This window comes from Mobula hypostoma, chromosome 7, assembly GCF_963921235.1.
Source record: "Mobula hypostoma chromosome 7, sMobHyp1.1, whole genome shotgun sequence".
In the NCBI taxonomy this organism is placed as follows: domain Eukaryota; kingdom Metazoa; phylum Chordata; class Chondrichthyes; order Myliobatiformes; family Myliobatidae; genus Mobula; species Mobula hypostoma.
Genome location: NC_086103.1, coordinates 184,857,111 through 184,881,497, shown reverse-complemented (window position 1 = coordinate 184,881,497; position 24,387 = coordinate 184,857,111). Strand labels below are relative to the sequence as shown.

Genomic DNA, 24,387 nt, shown 5'->3' with positions numbered 1-24,387 from the left:
TCTCTGGCTGAATGTACTCCTGTGCCCACCCAGTACATTATGTAGTGGATGGGAGACATTGTCCAAGATGGCATGCAACTTGGACAGCAACCTCTTTTCAGACACCACCGTCAGAGAGTCCAGTTCCATCCCCACAACATCACTGGCCTTACGAATGAGTTTGTTGATTCTGATGGTGTCTGCTACCCAACAGACTTCACCTATCTGCTATCAACTGCTTCACCTATCACTGTCCAGCTAGCCTCCTTCTCCTCCCCCAATCTTCTTATTCTGACATCTTCCCAGTACTGATGAAGTGTCTCAGACTGAAACATTGACTGTTTATTCCCCCTTCATGGATGCTGCCTGACCTGCTGAGTTCCTCCAGTAGTTTGTGCGTGTTGTTCCTCTGTCATTATTTTGCTCATCATGTTACCAGGGCCCGTACCACTGTAAATTGGTTTACTATTGGTGCAGTGAAAACCTTGACTTGTCTGAAAAACTTGGGACTACAACAACACACACACACACACAGTTGATGAATTGGTGGGGACGATTGATGAAAGTGTGGGGAGAATTGATGAAATGGTGGGGAGAATTAATGAGAGCCTAAGGAATATTGATAAAATGGCAGGGAGCGTTGATGAAATGGTGGAGAGACTGACAAAATGGTAGGGAAATTTAATGAGATGGGGAAAGTTGTTGAAATGGTGTGGGAGATTAATGCAGTGCTGAGGAGAATTGATGAAAATGTGTGGAGAATTTTGTGGTGTGCAGAGTTGATGAATTAGTTGGGGAGAATTGATGAGATGGCAAAGAAAGTTGATAAGATGGAGGGGAGAATTGATGCGATGGTGAGAAAAGTTGATGAAAAGGTGGGAGAAATTGATGCAATGCTGTGGAGAATTGTGTGGTGTGGAGTGTTGATGAAATGGTGGGGAGAACTGAGGTGGTGCAGAGTTGATGGGAGGTTGGGGAGAATTGATGAGTTGGTGGGCAGGATTGATGAGATTGTGGGGAGTGTTGATGATATGGTGGGGAGAAACGGAGAGGTGGTAGGGAGCGAATTGATGAGAGTTTGGGGAGAATAAGTTGGGATTGGATACTGATGGCTGGCATAATATTTTGGGCAGAAGGGCCTGTTTCCCTGCTGTTATAATTCTACACAACGAAATGAATTATAGTGTGGATTAATGTGAGGTTTTCTGACCAGTAATTTTTAATTGGTGAGAGAATGTGGACTGTTCATATTTATGAGAATCCAGTGAACAGGTTATTGAATGTAATGTGTAGGTACAGCAGACATTTTGGAGAAAAGATTACAAAGAGGAATTAAATACAAAACACATCTCATTACAATATCATAAGACTTTGGTGAGGATGTTTTCTATAGTTTGGGGCGGGGGGGGGTGCCTAGGACCAGAGGACACAGACTCAGAAAGTAAGAATATTCCTTTTGTACAGAGATGAGGATGAATTTCTTTAACTAGAAGGAGGTGAATCTGTGGAATTCATTTCCACAGACAGCTGTGGAGGCCAAGTCATTGGGTGTATTCAAAGTGGCGGTTGATAGATTTTTGAGTCTTTTATGTATGAAAGGTTACGGGGAGAAGGCAGGAGAATGGGGTTGAGAGGGATAATAAATCAGCTGTGATGGAAATTAAATTAAAGAAACCAAAAAGATCAGAACCACTGGACTATCAACAACTACAAAACAACTTTCATCTGAAAAACAGAATACACAATCAAGGTGAAAAACCGTTTTCAATTGCTGTAGGATGAAGGAGGCAAATCTTCCTGGGACATACTGAAGGAATCCATGGTTGTAGCTGCAAAAGAAATTATTCCAAGAAAAGAATGGAAAAGTAAGAAGAAATGGATAACTGAAGATATAATACAATTGATGCAACAAAAACAGACCATCAAACTGAGAGACAGTGAAGAATACAAACGACTTGATAAGACAATAAAAAGAAAATGCAGAGAAGCTAAAGACAGATGGGTAAATGAGAAATGCTCAGAGATGGAAATGCTATAAACCCATAACCCTGGAACAAAGTTGATGCACAGTAAGATTAAAGAACTAATAGGGAAATTACCTTGCTCAGTAAGTGGATGCATCAAGGCAAAAGGTGGCAGCTTAATTATAAACAAAGAGGAAATCCTAAACAGATGGACAAAACATATAAAGGAACTTTTTGAAGACCAAGGAAGAGAAAAACCGAACATAAAGAAGAATCTTGAAGGACCTAGCATTTAAAATCAGAAACTTGAGCAGCCGTAAATGAAACAAAACACAACAGAGCAGCTGGTCCAGACAACATCGCTGTTGAAATGATACTGGCCTTAGAAGATTTTGGAATAGAGAAAATAACAGAAATAGCAAATGAAATCTCTGATCATGGGGAGATACCTGATGATTTAAGTAAATCAGTGTTCATCACACTTCCAAAGAAAGAGGGAGCAACAGATTTGAGTTACATCGTACAATAAGTCTGATGAGCCACGTGGCAAAAATTATTCTCAGAGTAATCATGATGAGAGCAAGACGCTGTATAAAACCAGAAATCAGTAAAGAACAACGCGACTTTGTGGAAAACACTGGAACCAGAAATGCAATTTTCATGCTACGGATGATCTGCGGTCAAGCCATCCAGGTACAAAAAGACTGTTTCATTGACTATACAAAAGCTTTTGACGCTGTCAGACAGCAAGATCTTCTGGAAATGCTTCAAGATCTTCACATAGATGGGAAAGATATACGTTTCTTAAGAAACTTATACTGGGACCAGAGAGCATCCATCAGAATAGGAGAAGTGAGTGAGTATGTGAATATCATAAGAGGAGTCAGGCAAGGCTGTGTCTTTTCACCAGACTTATTTAACCTGTATAGTGAAAATATCTTGAGAATTATCAAAGACATCAAAGGATTCATAATTGGAGGCCATAATATAAATAACATCAGATATGCTGATGGCATCATACTAATAGCTGACTCAGAAACAAAACTTCAAGAACTACTCACTATAGTGGCAGCAGAAAGTAATCGCAGAGGCCTCTCCATCAACACCAAGACAGAAAGCATGGTCATCTCCAGAAAGACAAACATCCCACAATGTGTGATCAAGATCGGAAATACAAGCATCAAACAAGTCAACAAATTCAGATACCTTGGCAGCCTAATAACAAGTAACGGCAGGTGCGACACAGATATCAAATACAGAATAGCAATGGCGAAAGAAGCTTTCCAAAAAATGAAGACCATATTAACAGACAGAAAGATGAGCACTTACACTAAAAACAGAATACTGCAGTGCTACATTTATTCTATCCTGACTTATGGAAGTGAATACTGGACCATTTCTCCAGCAATGGAAAAGAGACTGGAAGCAGCTGAATTATGGTTCTACAGGAGAATGTTAAAAATATCATGGACCACACACACATCAAATGGAGAAGTTCTCAGAAGAGCCCAAGCAGTTCGATCGCTCATACCAACAATTAGAGAAAGACAAGCAACACACATCAAAGTTGCTGGTGAACGCAGCAGGCCAGGCAGCATCTCTAGGAAGAGGTACAGTCGACGTTTCGGGCCGAGACCCTTTGTCAGGATAACAGAAAGACAACTCAGATTCCTCGGACACATCATGCAGAAAGATGAACTAGAAAAACTCATACTCTCTGGAAAGCTCAAGGGGAGCAAACCTAGAGGAAGACCTCGGTTTATGTGCATCAAAAGCATAGCCAGGTGGCTACACATCGAGGAAATGGAAGTCATCCAAAAAACGAAGGATAGATCTGTATGGAAAACCATGGTCACCAAAGTCTGCATTGGATACGGTACCTAGACAGACAGACATGATGGAATGGCAGAGCAGACTCAATGAGCCAAATGGTTTGATTCTGCTCCTATGTCTTATTACACTTGAAACACCAGATCAAAAATATTCCCCATAGAAGGAAGGTTAATCAGACTAACACACACAAACTGCTGGAGGAACTCAGCAGGTCAGGCAGCATCAATGGAGAGGAATAAACAGTCGACGTTTTGGGCTGAAACCCTTCATCAGGACCTGTCGACTGCTTATTCATTTTCATTTATGCCTCCTGACCTGCTGAGTTACTCCAGAATTTTGTGCGTGCTGTTCTGGATTTCAAGCATCTGCAGAATCTCTTGTGTTTAAAGTTCATCAGACGAGATGTTCAGAAGACGGGGGATGGTTTTTCAGGAGAAGTCCGACCGTCCGGACCGGAAGCGGTAGACGGAACCTTCGTGACGCTCTCTGGTGGCCCGAGGGGAGGGAGGCTCGGCGACGGACCAACTTCCGGTGCGGGCGGGCGGCGTGAGGGTCGGTGTCCGGTGTGGGGCGGCGGTTACCGGGAGGTCATGACCTTTAACCCTCCCCTCCTTCACCCCGAATGACCCTCCGTGTGTTTCCAGCTCGACTCTGGTTCATCCCCTTTCCCCACCATCTCCCCTCCTCCCCCTTTCCCCGCCATCTCCCCCCTCCCCCTTTCCCCACCATCTCCCCTCCTCCCCCTTTCCCCACCATCTCCCCCCTCCCCCTTTCCCCACCATCTCCTCCCCTCCCCTTTCCCCACCATCTCCCCTCCTCCCCCTTTCCCCACCATCTCCCCTCCTCCCCCTTTCCCCACCATCTCCCCTCCTCCCCCTTTCCCCACCATCTCCCCCCTCCCCCTTTCCCCACCATCTCCTCCCTCCCCCTTTCCCCACCATCTCCCCTCCTCCCCCTTTCCCCGCCATCTCCCCTCCTCCCCCTTTCCCCACCATCTCCCCTCCTCCCCCTTTCCCCACCATCTCCCCTCCTCCCCCTTTCCCCGCCATCTCCCCTCCTCCCCCTTTCCCCGCCATCTCTCCCCTCCTCCCCCTTTCCCCACCATCTCCCCTCCTCCCCCTTTCCCCACCATCTCCTCCCCTCCCCTTTCCCCGCCATCTCCCTCCTCCCTTTCCCCGCCATCTCCTCCTCCCCTCCCCGCCATCTCCTCCTCCCCTTCCCCACCATCTCCCTCCTCCCCTTCCCACCATCTCCTCCCCTCCCCTTCCCCGCCATCTCCTCCCTCCCCCTTTCCCCACCATCTCCCCCTCCCCTTCCCCGCCATCTCTCCCTCCCCTTCCCCGCCATCTCCTCCCTCCCCCACCATCTCCCCTCCTCCCCTTCCCCACCATCCCCCTCCTCCCCCTTCCCCCCATCTCCTCCCTCCCCTTCCCCGCCATCTCCTCCCTCCCCTTCCCCATCTCCTCCCTCCCCTTCCCACCATCTCCCCTCCTCCCCCTTTCCCCACCATCTCCCCTCCTCCCCCTTTCCCCGCCATCTCCCCTCCTCCCCCTTTCCCCGCCATCTCCCCTCCTCCCCCTTTCCCCGCCATCTCCCCTCCTCCCCTTTCCCCACCATTTCCCCGCCATCTCCCCTCCTCCCCTTTCCCCGCCATCTCCCCTCCCCCTTTCCCCGCCATCTCCCCTCCTCCCCCTTTCCCCGCCATCTCCCCTCCTCCCCCTTTCCCCGCCATCTCCCCTCCTCCCCCTTTCCCCGCCATCTCCCCTCCTCCCCCTTTCCCCGCCATCTCCCCTCCTCCCCCTTTCCCCGCCATCTCCCCTCCTCCCCCTTTCCCCGCCATCTCCCCTCCTCCCCCTTTCCCCCCATCTCCCCTCCTCCCCTTCTCTCTCCCCTCCCCTCCCGCCATCTCCCCCCTCCCCCTTTCCCCGCCATCTCCCCTCCCCCTTCCCCGCCATCTCCTCCCTCCCCCTTTCCCCGCCCTCTCCCCTCCTCCCCCTTTCCCCGCCATCTCCCCTCCTCCCCCTTTCCCCGCCATCTCCCCTCCTCCCCCTTTCCCCGCCATCTCCCCTCCTCCCCCTTTCCCCGCCATCTCCTCCCCTCCCCTTTCCCCGCCATCTCCTCCCCTCCCCCTTTCCCCGCCATCTCCCCCCTCCCCCTTTCCCCGCCATCTCCCCCTCCCCCTTTCCCCGCCATCTCCCCTCCTCCCCCTTTCCCCGCCATCTCCCCTCCTCCCCCTTTCCCCGCCATCTCCTCCCCTCCCCTTTCCCCGCCATCTCCTCCCCTCCCCCTTTCCCCGCCATCTCCCCCCTCCCCCTTTCCCCGCCATCTCCCCCTCCCCCTTTCCCCGCCATCTCCTCCCCTCCCCTTTCCCCGCCATCTCCTCCCCTCCCCTTTCCCCGCCATCTCCCCTCCTCCCCCTTTCCCCGCCATCTCCCCCCTCCCCCTTTCCCCACCATCTCCTCCCCTCCCCTTTCCCCGCCATCTCCTCCCTCCCCCTTTCCCCGCCATCTCCTCCCTCCCCCTTTCCCCGCCATCTCCCCTCCTCCCCCTTTCCCCGCCATCTCCCCTCCTCCCCCTTTCCCCGCCATCTCCCCTCCTCCCCCTTTCCCCGCCATCTCCCTTCCTCCCCCTTTCCCCGCCATCTCCCCTCCTCCCCTTTCCCCGCCATCTCCCCTCCTCCCCCTTTCCCCGCCATCTCCCCTCCTCCCCCTTTCCCCGCCATCTCCTCCCCTCCCCTTTCCCCGCCATCTCCCCCCTCCCCTTTCCCCGCCATCTTCCCCCTCCTTCCCCTTTCCCCGCCATCTCCCCCCTCCCCCTTTCCCGCCATCTCCCCCCCTCCCCCTTTCCCGCCATCTCCCCCCCTCCCCCTTTCCCCGCCATCTCCCCCTTTCCCCGCCATCTCCCCCTTTCCCCGCCATCTCCCCTTCCTCCCCCTTTCCCCACCATCTCCCTCCCCCTTTCCCCACCATCTCTCCCTCCCTCCCCTTCCCCACCATCTCCCTCCCCCTTTCCCCACCATCTCCCTCCCTCCCCCTTTCCCCACCATCTTCCCCCTCCTTCCCCTTTCCCCCACCATCTCCCCTCCTCCCCCTTTCCCCACCATCTTCCCCCACCATCTTCCCCCTCCTTCCCCTTTCCCCACCATCTCCCCTCCTCCCCCTTTCCCCACCATCTTCCCCTTCCCTACCCCTTTCCCCACCATCTCCCTCCCCCTTTCCCCACCATCTCCCTCCCTCCCCCTTTCCCCACCATCTCCCTCCCTCCCCCTTTCCCCACCATCTTCCCCCTCCTTCCCCTTTCCCCACCATCTCCCCTCCTCCCCCTTTCCCCACCATCTTCCCCCACCATCTTCCCCCTCCTTCCCCTTTCCCCACCATCTCCCCTCCTCCCCCTTTCCCCACCATCTTCCCCCTCCTCCCCCTTTCCCCACCATCTCCCTCCCCCTCCCCCTTTCCCCACCATCTCCCTCCCCCCCTCCCCCCCCCTCCCCCTTTCCCCACCATCTTCCCCTCCTTCCCTTTCCCCACCATCTTCCCCCTCCCCCTTTCCCCACCATCTCCCTCCCTCCCCTTTCCCCACCATCTTCCCCCTCCTTCCCCTTTCCCCACCATCTCCCCTCCTCCCCCTTTCCCCACCATCTTCCCCCTCCCTCCCCCTTTCCCCACCATCTCCCTCCCTCCCCCTTTCCCCACCATCTCCCTCCCTCCCCCTTTCCCCACCATCTCCCTCCCTCCCCTTTCCCCACCATCTTCCCCCTCCTTCCCCTTTCCCCACCATCTCCCCTCCTCCCCCTTTCCCCGCCATCTCCCCTCCTCCCCCTTTCCCCGCCATCTCCCCCCCTCCCCCTTTCCCCGCCATCTCCCCCCTTTCCCCGCCATCTCCCCTCCCCCCATCTCCCCCTTTCCCCGCCATCTCCCCTCCTCCCCCTTTCCCCGCCATCTCCCCTCCTCCCCTTTCCCCGCCATCTCCCCTCCTCCCCCTTTCCCCGCCATCTCCCCTCCTCCCCCTTTCCCCGCCATCTCCCCTCCTCCCCCTTTCCCCGCCATCTCCCCTCCTCCCCTTTCCCCGCCATCTCCCCTCCTTCCCCTTTCCCCGCCATCTCCCCTCCTCCCCCTTTCCCCACCATCTCCCTCCCTCCCCCTTTCCCCACCATCTCCCCTCCTCCCCCTTTCCCCACCTTCCCCCCTCCTCCCCCTTTCCCCACCATCTCCCTCCCCCTTTCCCCACCATCTCCCTCCCTCCCCCTTTCCCCACCATCTCCCTCCCTCCCCCTTTCCCCACCATCTCCCTCCCTCCCCCTTTCCCCACCATCTCCCTCCCTCCCCCTTTCCCCACCATCTTCCCCCTCCTTCCCCTTTCCCCACCATCTCCCCTCCTCCCCTTTCCCCACCATCTTCCCCCTCCCTCCCCTTTTCCCCACCATCTTCCCCCTCCCTCCCCCTTTCCCCACCATCTCCCCCTCCCTCCCCTTTCCCCACCATCTTCCCCCTCCTTCCCCTTTCCCCGCCATCTTCCCCCCTCCTCCCCCTTTCCTCACCATCTTCCCCCTCCCTCCCCACCGCCTCACCCTTTTCCCCTGCCCCTCCCCACTTCTGCCCTTCTTCGCCCCTTCCACCTCTACCATTGCCCTCCCTCCCCTCTCCTCCATCTCCCACCTACTCTGCCACTTCACCCTCCACTACCCCTCCCCTCCCTCTCTGTCTCACCTTCTGCCACACTTAAGGGAGGATGTGCTGACATTGGAGGGTCCAGACGAGGTTCATGAGAGAGATCCCAGGGTTGATGTTTGAGGAGTGTTTGTTGGCTCCGGACCTGTACTCGCTGCAGTTTAGAAGAATGAGGTTGGGGGGAAATCTCACTGAAACCTATTGAATATTGAAAGGCCCAGATAGAGTCAATGTGGACAGGATGTTTCAGAATAGCCTCAGAATAGAGGGACGTCCAGTTAGAACAGAGATGAGGAGGAATTTCTTTGGCCAGAGGGTGGTGAATCTGTGGAATTCATTGCCACAGATGGCTGTGGAGGCGAAGTCATTGGGTATATTTAAATGGGAGGTTGACAGGTTCTTGATTAGTTGGGTGTCAAAGGTTACAGGGAGAAGGCAGGAGGTTGGGGTTGAGGGGGATAATAATTCCGCATGATGAAATGGTGGAGCAGACTTGACGGGGAGAAGGCAGGGGAGTGGGGATGACTGGAAGAATTGGATTAGCCCATGATTAAATGGCGGAACAGACTGGATGGGCTGAATGAACTACTTCTGCTCCTATATCTGATGGTCTTATCTCCAATGTCTTATGGTCCTCCCTCTCCCTTCTTTCCCCTTGCCCTTCCCTCCCCTTCTCCACTGTCCTTCCACTCCCACTTTCTCCTCTACTCCCCAGCTGCCCCACCTCCCCTCTTTCTCCCCATCCTCTTCCCCTACCACAACCCTTCCTTGGCTGAGAACTGCGACCTTTTTGTTCTTCCCCACTGGGTTACGTTTCTGTTCACTGCTTCCTTCTCAGAGGAGGATCCCACAGAGCATGCACCCTACCATCCCCCCACACCTTTTCTACCTGATTTCCATGTGGGGGGGGGGGTGTCAGGCGCGGGACTGGGCCAGAGCTGTGAATTCAAACCCACACCTGTTTGATGGCCCAAATGGCATCGCTGTGCCATGATCCCATGGCCGGGGGAATGGCACTGGTGATTCTGAGCAATGCAGAGTGTCTCAGTCAGTGGCTGTGTGTGCGTTCAGACTGGATGAGACTGAGGGCTGACTGATTAGAGTACATAGTGAGAGAGCTTGCCTCAGAGAAGATGCATCTACATCGTGCATGCCCTACAACTGAGGGGCATAGAGCTATACGGAAAGGCTGAGTAGGTTCGGACTTTATTCCCTGGACAAGGGGAGATTTGATAGGGGTTTACAAAATTATGAGGGGTGTAGATAGGGTAAATATAAGGCTTTTTCCAGTGAGGTTGGGTGAGACTAGAACTTGAAGTGATGGGTTAAGGGTGAAAGGTGAAATGTTTAACGGGAATCTGGAGGGTGATGAGAGTGTACTGTTTATGTTGTGAAATTTGTTTTCGAATGTTCATGGCTTCATGGACAGTTTAGAAACCTGATGGCAGAGGGGAAGAGGCTGTTCCTTAAACTTTGAGTGTGTGTCTTCAGGCTTGTCCCTGATGGTAGGAATGAGAAGAGGAGGGAGTGCAGAACATTTACCAGGATACTACCTGCATTAGAGGGTATAGAAGGAGAGGTTGGACAAAATTGGAATACTTGGAGTGTTGGCAGCTGATAGAAGTTTGTAAAATTCTGAGGGGCAGAGACAGCATAGACAATTAAGAGTCTCTTTCCCGGGGTTGTCGTCGTCATTACGTGCGGTGTCGTATGACATGGGTGAACATGGTCTTTCCATGACCGTCATTGTTCTTGGCAAATTTTTCTACAGAAGTGGTTTGCTGTTGCCTTCTGAGCAGTGTCTTTACAAGATGGGTGAGCCCAGCCATTATTAATACTCTTTGGAGATTGCCTGCAGGACTCGTGATGTGCAGCAGCTGCTCCTGTGGCTTCACGTGACCCTGATCGAGGGGCTAAGCAGGTGCTACACCTTGACCAAGGTGACCTGCAGGCTGTACCTTACACCTTCTTTGGTAGAGAGATATCTCCAACTGCCACCCAAGCACAAGTACTAAAGGGCATAACTTTAAGGTGGGGGGAGTGCAGGATGTTTTTCACACAGGATGGTAGGGGCCAGGGATATTGGCAGGAGCATTCAAGAGGCTTTCAGACAGACACCTGAGGGACGTAGGTCATGTGCTGGAAGGAAGGTTCAGTTTAATTCAGCGTTGCGATCAGCACCGACCTTGGACTGCAGGACCTGTTCAAGCAGAGAATGCTTGCTGGTAACTGGCCAAATAGATGAAAGATAAAACTACATTCTTGGCAGACGTCTAAATTCACTTTAATTTTCTGTCTGTCTCAAGGATGTCGATTCTGTTTCCCTCCCTCTTCCCTCGAGTGACGGAGTCACTGTGGTTTAACTTGGATCGACCATGTGTGGACGAAAACGAGCTCCAACAGCAAGAGAACCAGCACCAGGCATGGGTCAGTGATTCTGAATGCTTCAAAGCCGGATTACTGACGGTAGAAATTGTTGGGGTGGGGAGGGGGGACAAACACTGATGCTGGAAGCTGATCAGAAAAGAAACGCTGGAAAAGTAACACCACAAAATGCTGGAGGAACTCCGCAGGCTAGGCGGTATCTATGGAGAGGATAAACAGTCAACGTTGTGGCGGGAGACCCTTCATGTTGAAGTGATGTAGTTCGGGGGGGGGGAGGATCTGATAGAACATTAGAACACAATACTGTACAGATTCTCCTACATTTTGTGTGTGTTTAGAAGGTATATAGAATATCGATCATAAAACATAGATTGTGGGCACTACAGAATGGTATGAACAAAAATACAAAAGCACTACTTAGAACCCATTTAGCCCACAACCTGCTCCAAGATCAATCTAACCCTTCCTTCCTACATGGCTCTTCAGTTTTCTATCATCCATCTGCCCATCTAAGAGCTTCTTAAATGTCTGTGAGGTATCTGCCTCTCCCACCAGCACGTTCCACGTGTTCAGCACTGTCTGTGTGAGGAACCTACCTCTGACTTCCTCCCCCCCCCCACCCCTCCAGACTTTATCCCAGTCACCTTAAAATTATGCACCTTTCATATCAGCCGCTTCCGCCCTGGGTTTCTGTCTCTGGCTTTCCACTCGATCTATGCATCTTACAATCTCGCACACCTCTTTCATGTCACCTCTCATCCTCCTTCTCTCCAGCCTAGCATGTTCTCTAATCCAGGCAGCATGTTGGTAAATCTCCCCTGCGCCCTCTTTTAAAAAGAAAGAGAGAAAATAAATTGAGCACAGATAGGGTAGATAGTTAAGAGCCTTTCTACCAGCGTAGAGATGTCAAGTGTTAGGGATATCCTGATGAAGGTTCTCTGCCTGAATTCCCCTCCATAGATGCTGCCTGGCCTGCTGAGTTCCTCCGGCATCTTATGGCAGTCATATCAAACTGGGCACCACCATAGTGTAGCTGTTAGCATGACACAGTGACAACTTGGAGCCCGGCATCCTCTGTGAGGAGTTTGTGTGTCCTCCCCTCAGAATGCGTGCTGTTCCTCTGGGTACCCAGGGTACCTCCCCAGTACAAAGGCACACAGGGTAATCGGTTAATTGGTCATTGTAAATTGTCCTATGATTAGGCTGGTGTTAGGTTGATGGTTACTGGGTGGCACTGCTCGTTGGGCTGTGTCTCTAAATAAATGAAATCATTCTGAGTCTGGAGTCTGGAACAACAAACAATCTTCTGGAGGAGCTCAGTAGGTCAAGCTGTGTCCGTGGGGAAAGGGTGTTGGGGGGTGGTGGTGAAGGAATTGTCCATTCCAGGTTGAGACACATGAAGGATTTTGACCCAAAACGTCAACCATTTCTTCCCGACCACAACAGTTTGCAATCACAATCATGTTTATTAGCACTGAGATATGTCATGAAGGATCTCGGCCACGAAAGTCAACTGTCCATAGATGCTGCCAGACCTGCTGAGTTCCTCCAGCATTTTGTGTGTGTTACTGTGGATTTCTAGCATCTGCGGGGTCTCTTGTGTGGTGAGATTTGTTGTTTTGCGGCAGTGGTCCAGTGCAATACATAATAATTACTGCAATAAGAAATATAGCAATAATAAATTGTGTAAAATGAGAGCGAATCTCAACCTCCTAATGAAATATCATCGCTGTCGAGCCTTCTTGGTAATTACGTCAATATGTTGGGCCCAGGATAGAACATCAGAGATGTTGACACTCAGAAACTTGAAACTGCATGACGTTGTGTAGCCTGGGCGACTGAAATACTCTGAGCAGCCCAGAATATACAAAGTGATTAGATTACAAGTGTTGCTCAGGATTTCCAGCATCCGCAGAATCTCTTGTGTGAGTGATTAGATTAGTTTGTTATATCACAAACACCAGGGTGAATATGACAGTATGAAGATCATGGGGTAAACACTGTATGTGATGTTGTTTATTTCTCTATTGAGAGATACAGGTCCTTCTGGCCCAGTGAGACCGATTAACCGGGCCTGTGGGAGGGAATCGGAGCACCCAGAGGAAACCCACACAATCACGGGGAGAATGTACAAACTCCTTATAGACTGCACTATAATTGCACCCGGCTGCCAGCACTATAAAGCAATGTGTAACCGCGCCGCACGGACTTGCTGCGCTCATCTGGGATTCGAACCCGGGACCTTCGCCCCCTCAGCGAGAATCATACCCCTAGACCAACGAGCCAATGTATTGTAATCAAACAATGACTGCAAAACAACAGAATGGTGCAGACTGAGGGAACGCAAAAAGAAATGCTTGAGATAGAGTTAATGGCTTGAAAAGCCGGCAGTCCAAACGGGAAGCAGGTGTGAGAAGTGGATGCCAGAGGTCGGTTTTTTATACGGAGTGGTGGGTGCATGGAACACGCTGCCTGAGGTGGTGGTCCAGGCCGATACATTAGGGACATTTGCCCGAAACATCGACTGTTTATTCCTCTCCATAGATGCTGCCCGACTCGCTGAGTTCCCCCATTGTTTTGTGAGTTTTAGTTGGGGCTGAAGGGCCTGTTTATGCACCCTCTGATCTGTGACTCAGGATAAGCCAAAGTTCAAAGTAAATTTATCATCTATGTACATACATGTCACCACGTACTACCCTGAGATTCGTTTCCTTACGGGAAAGTAAAGAAATAGGAGACTGATAAAACACAGAAAATGAGTTGAGGAGTCATTGGAAGTGAGTGTGTAGGTTGTGGAATCGGTTCAGAGCTGTGCAGAGGGTCACTGCAGTGGCGTAGGGGTTAGCACCACACGGTTACAGCTCAGGGCATTAGAGCTCTGTTCTCCCCGTGGAATGCATGAGGTCTCTCCAGGTCCCCTGGTTTCCTCCCGCAGTCCAAAGCCGTGTGGGAGGAAAGATGTTTGTAAGCTGCCCTGTGATTAGGTGACGGATAAACCTGGGTGGCCGAGTGTGCTGGACAGGCCTACTCTGCGCCGGATCGCTAAATAAACAAGCAAGTTACCCGCGGCTGTTCACGAGCCGGAGGGTTTCAGCAACGAGCTGCAGAGGACACAGTCAGAACAGGTACATTTCCACTGTTTGAAGATCGTTTGAATAGGTTCATGGATTGCAAAGGTTTGCAGGGATATGGGCCAAATAGAACTCGCTCGGGAAGGCGTGGCATGGATTGGCATGGACAAGTTAGGACAAAGAGTCTGTTCTTCTGGAGTATAACTCTATAAACGGGTAAAGTGGTTCATTAGTGTCATGTGTACAGAGGCACATTAGGCAACTTTGTTTTGCATGCCATTCATACAGACCATCTCAAAGTTCATAGAACTTAGAATAGTACAGCCCAGTACAGGCCCTTCAGCCCACAATGTTGTGCTAACCCTTAAACCCTGCCTCCCATATAACCCCCCACCTTAAATTCCTCCATATACCTGTCTAGTAGTCTCTTAAATTTCACTAGTGTATCTGCCTCCACCACTGGCTCAGGCAGTGCATTCCTCGCACCAACCACTCTCTGAGTAAAAAACCTTCCTCTAATATCCCCCTTGAACTTCCCACCCCTTACCTTAAAGCCATGTCCTCTTGTATTGAGCAGTGGTGCCCTGGGGAAGAGGCGCTGGCTGTCCACTCTATCTATTCCTCTTATTATCTTGTACACCTCTATCATGTCACCCCTCATCCTCCTCCTCTCCAAAGAGTAATCTCTGATCATAATGCATACTCTCTAAACCAGGCAGCATCCTGGTAAATCTCCTCTGTACCCTTTCCAATGCTTCCACATCCTTCCTATAGTGAGGTGACCAGAACTGGACACAGTACTCCAAGTGTGGCCTAACCAGAGTTTTATAGAGCTGCATCATTACATCGCGACTCTTAAACTCTATCCCTCGACTTATGAAAGCTAACACCCCATAAGCTTTCTTAACTACCCTATCTACCTGTGAGGCAACTTTCAGGGATCTGTGGTAAGTTCAAGATAAATTCAAAAGTAAATTTATTATCAAAGTTCATGTATGTCACCATATACAACCCTGAGTTTCATTTTCTGGTGGGCATACTCAATACATCAAATCACCATAATACAATTAATGGAAGACCACACCAACCAAGCATTCAACTAGTGTGCAAAAGACAACAAGCTCTGCGAATACAAAAAGAAATAATAATCGTAAATAAATAAGCAATAAATATCAATAACATGAGATGAATGTCCTTGAAAATGAGTCCATAGGTTCTGGGAACAGTTCAGTGTTGGGGTGAGTGAAGTTATCCCATTTGGTTCAAGAACCTGGTGATTGACGGGTTCCTGAACCTGGTCACATTAATAATTGTAACATTCAAGAGAAGTTTGGATAGGGTATGGAGGGCTATGTTGTGGTACAAGTAGATGGGATTAGACAGAAGATCAGGCAGCATGGACTAGATGGACCAAAGGGCCTATTTCTGTGCGGACTCTGACATCAATGCATTGAGGTAGAACAAGGTAAAGCAGTAACAGAATGCAGAATAAAGTGTGACATTTACAGAGGAAGTACAGTGCAGACAGACCATTGTTATCAACTCTTAGAGCTACAGTATTTATGTTTAAAGAGTGGAATTGTTATCAAGATTGAATTAAATTAAGATGGTGCCAGCAATCGAAGGCGATGTCCTGCAGACAGTCCACAAAACTACTGTTACTACTTTCAAATTTGCGATTTCTATTGAACTGTGTGCGATTGGAGCCTGTAGTTTATGTTTGGTGCTGTATTTTTGGGCTGTCTGATGCTTGTGCTGTCCCGGGGAAAGTTCGGCGAGTTTGAGAGGGGAGTGCGTGGCCTAGCTGCAGAACAGAAACTCAGAATCCGCTCCATTACTCATCACTGACTAAAGTGTCGAGCAAGATTGAAATCGACAGGGACGAGAGTGAATGTTTGCCATGTCTGCCTCTGTTTGACGCGAATTCCTCTCCTCGCTCACTGTTGTTAAGAAGAAAGTACAGGAGTCTAGGGTCCACACTGCAAGAATTGATCGCTGTGGCACATAGAAACATAGAAAACCTACAGCATAATACAGGCCCTTCAGCCCACAATGCTGTGCCGAACATGTAGTTTAGAAATTACCTAGGGTTACCCATAGCTCTCTATTTTACTAAGCTCCATGTACCTATCCAGGAGTCTCTTAAAAGACCCTATCGTATCCACCTCCACCACCGTCACTGGCAGCCCATTCCACACACTCACCACTCTCTGCGTAAAAAACTTACCCCTGACATCTCCTCTGTACCTACTTCCAAGCACCTTAAAACTGGGCCCTCTTGTGCTAGCCATTTCAGCCCTGGGAAAAAGCCTCTGACTATCCACACGATCCACATGTTCATGCCTGTGGGACTGTTGTTTTGGAAAACCCTTCAGTTTGATGTTGAGTGTCTATGGCTTTGGACTCATTTGGGAGGACTGAGGTTTGCATTGCTTGTGTTTCTCGTTGCTCTGCACAATTTGATCGGTGTGCCTTGGCAAAGACTGACTCTGCTGCTGAGAGTCAATGAACAACATAATAGTACTGAACTAAACACTTCTAGACCGTTTTGATACTGACATGCTTGATATTCTGTGTGTTATTCATTCGTTTTTTTACCATTTGCACAATTTGTTCTTTTTTTTGCACACTTGGTGTTTGATGTTTTCTTTGAACGGTTTCCATGGTGTTTCTTTGTTTCGTGGCTGCCTGCAATAAGCTAAATCTCGGTTGTGTACTGTATACATACTTTGATAGTAAATGTACCTTAAATTTTTGAATAGAAATAACAAGTAGATTTGCAGATAGCAGTTTGCATTTATCTTCTGCAACCCATGCAAAGTGCTGGAGGTATTCAGCAGGCCATGCAGCATCTATGGAGAGGAATAACAGTCGACATTTCAGTCCGAGCCCCTTCATCGGGACTGGAAAAAGCGTCCACCGTTAATTCCTCTCCATAGATGCAGCCTGACCTGCTGAGTTCCTCCAGTATTTTGTTTGTGTTGCTATAGATTTCCAGCATCTGCGGAATGTCTTGTGTTTAAAACTATTTTTTGATTTCTCTCTTTGCTGTTTCCGGCCAGTTACAGAGTATAGCCGAGAAGAACAACACCCTGGTCCCCATCGGAAAGCCAGCCTCTGAGGTGAGTGTCTGACTGCAACCCTTCCCCCTCACCCCTGGTGCTGCACCGTGAGTTGTGGAACCTGAGTAAGTAAGAATTCGAGATTCACTATTATTTAATGCCATTGCTGTGCTCGAGTGCAAAAGAGAATGAAATAATTGTTACTCCGGTTCTGATGTAGTGCAAACAAACTCAATAAGATGAAGAAGACTATAATATAAAAACATAAGAGAGCTTATATACACAGATTGATTGTATGTCCATAAGTTGACTCTAGACACAGGAGTGTCTGTACATGAGGTGATTCTGACAGGAAATGATAAGTTAGGTGTTGTTGGGGGGTGTGGAGGAAATGGAATTTGCTGGAAATTTGAGCAATTTTTTTCAGGATCTGAAATTCACTGTTTCAGAAACAACTTTCGTAGAATCATGCAGCAGAGGATAGGCTCTAAGTGCACACCTTGTCAGTGCTGACCTTGGTGCCTGTGTGCACTAATCCCTTTCCCTCTGTTAGCCCTGTATTCCTTTACACCAGTCTTCTTTTTAAGCCCGTCTTCTCTTCTGGGGCATAGACCACCGACAGCAGCTCACCAGAGTCCTCTGTCCTGGGCAAGTCTTTCAAGTTGTCCCAGAGTAGCCCATCTTCTTGGTGTATCCTTCTCAGGAATGAGATCTTTGAGAGCTTCAGTAAGTGTTTCTGTAGCTCTGGGTTCTTACGGGATGGAGTTGCTCGCCCTATGCCAAACACTCCTCCTTTCACAGCTGGGCTTGGGACCATCTACGGTGGAGTTTTTACACCTGTAATGATTGATTTATTATTGTCACATCCTATAGAAGCATAAAATTACAAAAGGGATAGATAAGGTAGAGGCAGGAAAGACTAGAACTAGGAGACATTCAAGATTCGGGGGAGTAGATTTAGGATGGAGATGAAGAGGAACTGCTTTTCCCAGAGAGTGGTGAATCTGTGGAATTCTCTGCCCAATGAAGCAGTGGAGACTACCTCAGTAAATATATTTAAGACAAGGTTGGATAGATTTTTGCATAGTAGGGGAATTATGGGTTATGGGGAAAAGGCAGGTAGGTGGAGATGAGTCCATGGCCAGAGCAGCCATGATCTTATTGAATGGTGGGGCAGGCTCGACAGGCCAGATGGCCACTCCTGGATGGGCCAGATGGCCGACTCCTGCTCCTATTTCTTACGTCCACATGTACCAAGATCCATGTTCACCGGACAGAGTGGACGTGGAGAAGATGTTGGAGAGTCCAGCACCGGGGTTCCTGACCTTTTTTATGCCATTAACTGAGGCGTCTGTGGACCCCAGGGTGAGATTCCATAGTCCAGCCTCAGAATAAAAGATAACCCTTTAAGACTGAGATGTAGAATGTCTCGTCATTTTGTGAGGCGCCAGCACAACCTATGAACTAATTTTCAAGGAGCTTACGATTCATGTTCTCAGTATTATTTATTTAGTATTATTATTATATTTTTAATATTAGCACAGTTTGTCCTCTTCTGCACATTGGTTGGTTGTCAGTCTTTATGTGTAGTTTTTAATTGATTTTATTGTATTTCTTTGTTCTACTGTGAATGCCTGCAAGAAAACGAATCTCAAGGTAGTGTATGTGACATGTATGTACTTTGATAGTAAACTTACTTTGAACTTTGAGATGAGAAGGAATTTATTCAGCTGGACGGTGGTGAATCTTAAGAAGGCCCACCCGTGGAATATTGTGCACAGTTCTGGTCACCTCAGTATAGGAAGGATGTGGAAGCTTTAGAGAGGGGGCAACGAAGATTTGCCAGGATGCTGCCTGGATTAGAGAGCATGACTTATGAGCATAGGTTGAGTGAGGGCTATTTTTTTTGGAGCGAAGGAAGATGAGAGGTGACTTGATAGAGGTGTACCAGATGATAAGAACTTAGATCAAGAGGACAGCCAGAGACTTTTTCCAGGGTGGAAATAGCCAATACAAGGGGGCATAATTTAAGGTGATTGGAAGAAAGTATCGGGAGGATGTCAGAGGTAGCTTTTTTTTTGCACAGAAAGTGGTGGGTGCGTAGAATAGACTGTCAGGGCTGGTGGTGGAGGGAGATACATAAGGAACATTTAAGAGACTTAGATAGGCTTGTGGATGAAAGAAGAACAGAGGGCTATGTGGGAGCAACACATCAAAGTTGCTGGTGAACGCAGCAGGTTATGTGGGAGGGAAGGGTTAGATTGATCTTAGAGTAGGCTAACGATCAGCACAACATTGTGGCTGAAGGAGCTGTACTGTACTGTGCTGCTCTATGAAAGCAGGAAAATAAGGTTTAAAAAAAACTACCATGATTTAATGGTGGAGCAGACTTGAAGGGCTGAATGGCCTAATTCTGCTCCTATATTTGTTGGTCTTACGGTATCGAGACAGAATAGAAAGCTTTTGTTTGTGTGCCTTCTGACAGATCATTCCAACATCAGTGCATTGGGGTAATAAACAGAAAAATCCACTCAGAAAACAGTGTCAGACACCGAGGACCAACTTTATTTGCCATATACATTTACGTATTAGGAAGTTTCAGTGGTGTGTTGGTCAGGGGTTGAATGAATTTTCTGGTGCAGGGGTGGAAATGGCCATAACACATAGGGATTTACCCTCACGTTGTGTCTCTATGTTCAATGGTGTGTTGGGTTTGCATACAGCAGAATTATGATGATGAGGAGGAGGAGGATGATGAAGATGATGAGGACAGCGAAGAAGATTCAGAGGAGGACGAAGACATGCAGGACATGGACGAGATGAACGATTACAATGAGTCACCTGATGATGGAGAAATAAATGAGGTGGGTGGTGTAACAGCCTGTCACTGCACAGATAAGACTTCAAATTATATAAAAATTTAACATCTTCCTCCATACAGTACTGTGTAAAAGTCTTGTGTTTTTTTTATATATATATATATAGAGAGAGAGAGAGAGAAAGTGAGCTAAGACTTTTGCACAGTACTGTATTTGTCAATGTGAAGTGAGTTAGTAAATCTGGCAGGAGCAAAGGATGTTGGGAATGGCGAGGGTGGAGTGCCGCGGCAGGGGTGTAGGACAGGTGGCAGAGAAGGAGTGCCGGGGGTCGGGGTGGTGTGCCTGTAGACACACCCAGCCCTGAGACACAAGGCAAGGTCATTTGATTCCAAACAATTGGTTTATTGATCATTACAGAACGTCTCTCTGGTGCTTCCCACTCCCTCCCCTCTCCCTGCCCCCTTCCCACTCTCAGCCCAAGATAGAGACCTGCTGACTTTCTCCAATGCGTTGCTCTGGATTTCCAGCATCTGTAGAATCCCTTGTGTTTATAATGAGGTAGTGTTCATGGGTTCGTGAACCATTCAGAGATCTGACGGCAAAGCTGTTCCTGAAATATTGAGTGTGTCTTCAGGCTCCTGTATCTCCTCCTGATGGTAGTAATAAATTGAGGGCTGTCCTGGTGTTAAGGTTCCTTACGGGTGGATGAAATACTGAGTGTGTTTTCAGGCTCCTGTATCTCCTCCCGATGGCAGTAATGAATTGAGGGCTGTCCTGGTGTTAAGGTTCCTTACGGGTGGATGCCGCCTTCTTGAGGCTTCTCCTTTTGAGGATATCCTCAATGGTGGGGAGGGTTGTGGAAGGGCAATGAAAAAAAATCACTGGAAGGCAAAATCAATCTTCCCGCCATCAGGTTGGACATTTTCTGTCTAGGTAGCCTCCAGCCTGATGGCCTGAACTTTGATTTCTCCTTCTGGTAATTCTTCTCCCTCCCACTTTCTCCTCCTATTTCCCACTCTGGCCTCTCACCTCTTCTCCTCACTTGCCTAACAGCTCCCCCTGGGTCCCCTCCTTCTTCCCTTTTTCCCATGGTCCTCTTTCCTCTCCTATCAGATTCCTTCCTCTCCAGCTCTTTACCTTTCCCACCCACCTGGCTTCACCTATCACCTTCTAGCTCGTCGTCCTTCCACTTCTCTCACCTTTTCATTCTGGCATCTTCCCCACTTTCCAGTCCTGAAGAAAAGTCTCAGCCCAAAATGTCGACTGTTAATTTATTTCCATTGGAGCCTTTGCCTCGAGGTGCCTCTTTGCGAAGAGTGATTTTAACTTAGGATTTTTCTTCGACGTGTCGACTAGAAGACAACTGACCACCTTTTGGAGAGGGTGTAGAAGAGGTTTACAAGGATGCTGACCAGATTAGAGGACGTGAGCTACAACGAGAGGTTGAACAAACTTGGGTGGTTTTCTCTGTAGTGGTAGAGGCTGGGAGGAGATCTGCTGGAAGAATAAACTCTTCTTGGGCTTCCAGCCGGGTTCAGGTGTCGATTTTAACCGATGTTTGGATTGATACCGGTACCTGGCTGGAAGCTCGAGAAGAGTTTATTTGTCATAAATGTCAGGAAAGCACTGGATGCTTTTTCATCTGATAGAGGTTTATAAGATCATGAGAGGCATAGACAGGCAGTATCTTTTTCTCAGGATTGAAAAGTCTAATACCAGAGGGCATGCATTGAAGGTGAGGGGAGGTAATTTCAAAGGAGAAGTGAGGGCAAGTTTTTTTTACACAGTGAGTGATGGGTGCCTGGAATGTACTGTCTGGGGTGGTGGTAGAGACAGATACATTAGAGACTTTTAAAAGACGTTTAGATAGGCACATGAATGTGAGAAAAATGGAAGGTAGGGCCATTGTTCAGGCAGATGGGATTGGTTTAGTTGGATATTTGATTACTCATTTAATTGGTTCAACATAACTTTGTAGGCCGAAGGGCCTGTTCCTGTGTTGTACTCTTCTATGTTCTAACCTTAAGGTGATTAGATTTAAAGATTAGCTTTATTTGTCACATATTCATTGAGACCTGCAATGAAATATGTTGTTTTTGTCAAATCAAATCAGCAAGGATTATGCCGGGCCAGGCTCACTAACTCACTAACCCTTCCCGCCCGCCTGGAATGTAGGAGGATACCAGAACAGCCCGAGGAAATCCACGTGGTCATGGGGAGAACATACAAGCTTGGCACAGACAGCGGCAGGAATTGACTGGTGATCTTTGCCTCTGATACATTGACAGCTGTGCTACTGTGAATCTAACTGCTTGGTAGGATTTTGTTTCACGAACTCACTGAACCTCTGTTCCCCCCGTAGATCGACATGGAGGGTGCAGAACAGGACCAGGACCAGTGGATGATCTGACAGGCACAGGACACCCCCTGCACCTTGGAAGTGAGGGGCTGTCATCAGCTCGCTCTCTGCACAGATGGCGGTGCAGCAGTGTCCGTGTCCTTCCTCTGATACCGCTGCTACACGACAGTGATGTTGTCCACGTGATAAGAAACCATCGAGCTGCAGGTGAAACTCGGTGGCTCGATGAGCGTCTGTGGGGTGGGGAGCCTGGCATAGCATCGACAATTTCTCCCCTCTCACAGACACTACTCTCCCTGCTGAGTTCGTCTAGAAGCTTGTGTGTTACTTTCTCTTGCCTCCGTGATAACAAGCCTTCCTTGGCCATTCAGGGCTTTGATAACATTCCTATTGGCTGACCTGAACTTCCACTTTCCTAACCCCTATAACGTCCTTTCCCAATAAAAAAAATTCCATTTGCAGTTTGGGCTTTGTTTACCTCACACTATAGGAAGGTGGAAAGGTATTTTGCCTGGTGGAAAGCTGCAGATTCTGGGCCAGGTTTGCCTTGTGGCCATATTACACCACAATGAGCTGTCGTCGTTCAAGAGGCGCTGCAGTAGCATAGAGGTTCGCGTGACACGTTTATAGCTGGGGATTTCAATTCCAGCGTCCTCTGTGAGGAGATTGTACATTGTTCCCATGTACACGTGGGTTTCCTCTGGGTGCTCTGGTTTCCTCCCACATTCCAGGATGTACGGGTTAGTCATTGTAAACTGTCCTGCGATTAGGCTAGGGTTAAATAGATGGGTTGCTGGATGTCGTAGCTCGTCAGGCCGGGAGAGCCATCTCATCCTTATCTCTATAACTCCTCTCCCTGAAGTGAATTTTGACATTGTGTGTTCCCCCTGTATGCAAATTCTAGATTCTTGCTGGAGGGTTGATTCTCATTAGAACGGTTAAACCAGAATCACTCACTGTGTCAGGTGTTCAGTTTAATTTAATTATTTAATAAAGATCCATCACAGAACAGGAGCACCGAGCAGTGCCACGCAGCAACTCACCTATTTAACCCTGGCCTAATCACAGGACAATTAACAGACTGACAGTAGGGGGGAAACTGGAGAAAGCCCATGCGGTCATGGAGATTGTACAAACTTTGCAACAGAGGACACCTGACACTGAACTGGGAACTCCTGGCGCGCCGAGCTGCGATAGTGTTGCTCCAACCACTACACTCCCATGGCATCCTGGTGCTATCTGTTGAGTTTTGTAATAAAATGTTTTTCTTAACAGTTCTACTGGTGTTCATTTGTATTTATCTTTTAAAGTTACTATTTGGAATTATGTAGAACATGAAGCGGTACAACACAGGGACAGACCCTTCGGCCCATGATGCTGTGCCCAACTAGTTAGATTAGTAATCAAATAGCTAACTAGACTGATCTGTTAGTTTATTATTGGCACATAGAAACAGGTCCTTCAATGCCAAGCCGACCAAGAGTCCATTTGCCAGTGATTGTCCCGTATCCCTCTAAACTTTCCTATCCATGTACCTTTTCAATGTTGTTAAGTGTAAGACCATAAGACACAGAAGCAGAATTAACCCAGCGGGCTCCAGTATGGCTGATTTATATTCCCTTTCAACTCCGTTCTCCTGCCTTCTCCCCTCAACCTTTGATGCTCTTACTAATGAAGAGCCTGTCAGCCTCAGCTTCGTACACCCAATGACTTGGCCTGTACAGCCATCAGTGGCAATGAATTGCACAGATTTAGTGCCTCCTGGATAAAGAAATTCCACCCCATTTTGTGACCCGCCTTGTAGATACTCTCTGTACTCTCTCTAGTCTTCCCTGTGACCAAAAGTGCAGCCTCACCAATGACTTGTAGAACTGTAACGTAACATCCCAACTCTTGTACTCAGTGCCCTGACTGAGGAAGGCCTGTGGGCTGAAACGGTCTCAAATTTCAAAGTAAATTTATTATCAAAATACATACAATGCCTATAAAAAGTATTCACCCCCCAAGAAGTTTTCAAGTTTTATTATTTTACAACATTGAATCACAGTGGATTTAATTTAGCTTTTTTGACACCGATCAGCAAAAAAGACACTTTGATACCAAAACATCTCTACAGTGATCTAAATTAATTACAAACATAAACCACAAAATAATTGATTGCTAAGTATTCAGCCCCTTCAAGTCAGTAGTAGATGCACCTTTGGCAGCAATTACAGCTTTGAGTCTGTGTGGCTAGGTCGTGATCAGC

General features: G+C 48.7%; 1 protein-coding gene across 4 annotated transcripts; it reads left to right on the top strand.

The window, feature by feature from the left end:
• The first annotated feature begins 4,268 nt into the window (after positions 1 to 4,268).
• anapc15 (anaphase promoting complex subunit 15) lies at positions 4,269 to 23,416 on the top strand. Of its 4 annotated transcripts, none has more exons than XM_063052981.1 (5): positions 4,269 to 4,307; positions 10,750 to 10,870; positions 16,962 to 17,021; positions 19,685 to 19,825; positions 22,143 to 23,416. In XM_063052981.1, exons 2-5 carry the CDS (start codon positions 10,751 to 10,753, stop codon positions 22,188 to 22,190), a joined length of 369 nt encoding a protein of 122 aa, XP_062909051.1. In that variant the 5' UTR covers positions 4,269 to 4,307; position 10,750; the 3' UTR covers positions 22,191 to 23,416. The 4 variants fall into 4 exon arrangements, with proteins under 4 accessions (XP_062909051.1, XP_062909053.1, XP_062909050.1 ...); XM_063052983.1 differs by having other exon boundaries at positions 4,281 to 4,328; positions 19,688 to 19,825; XM_063052980.1 differs by having other exon boundaries at positions 4,281 to 4,328.
• Positions 23,417 to 24,387: the final 971 nt, after the last annotated feature.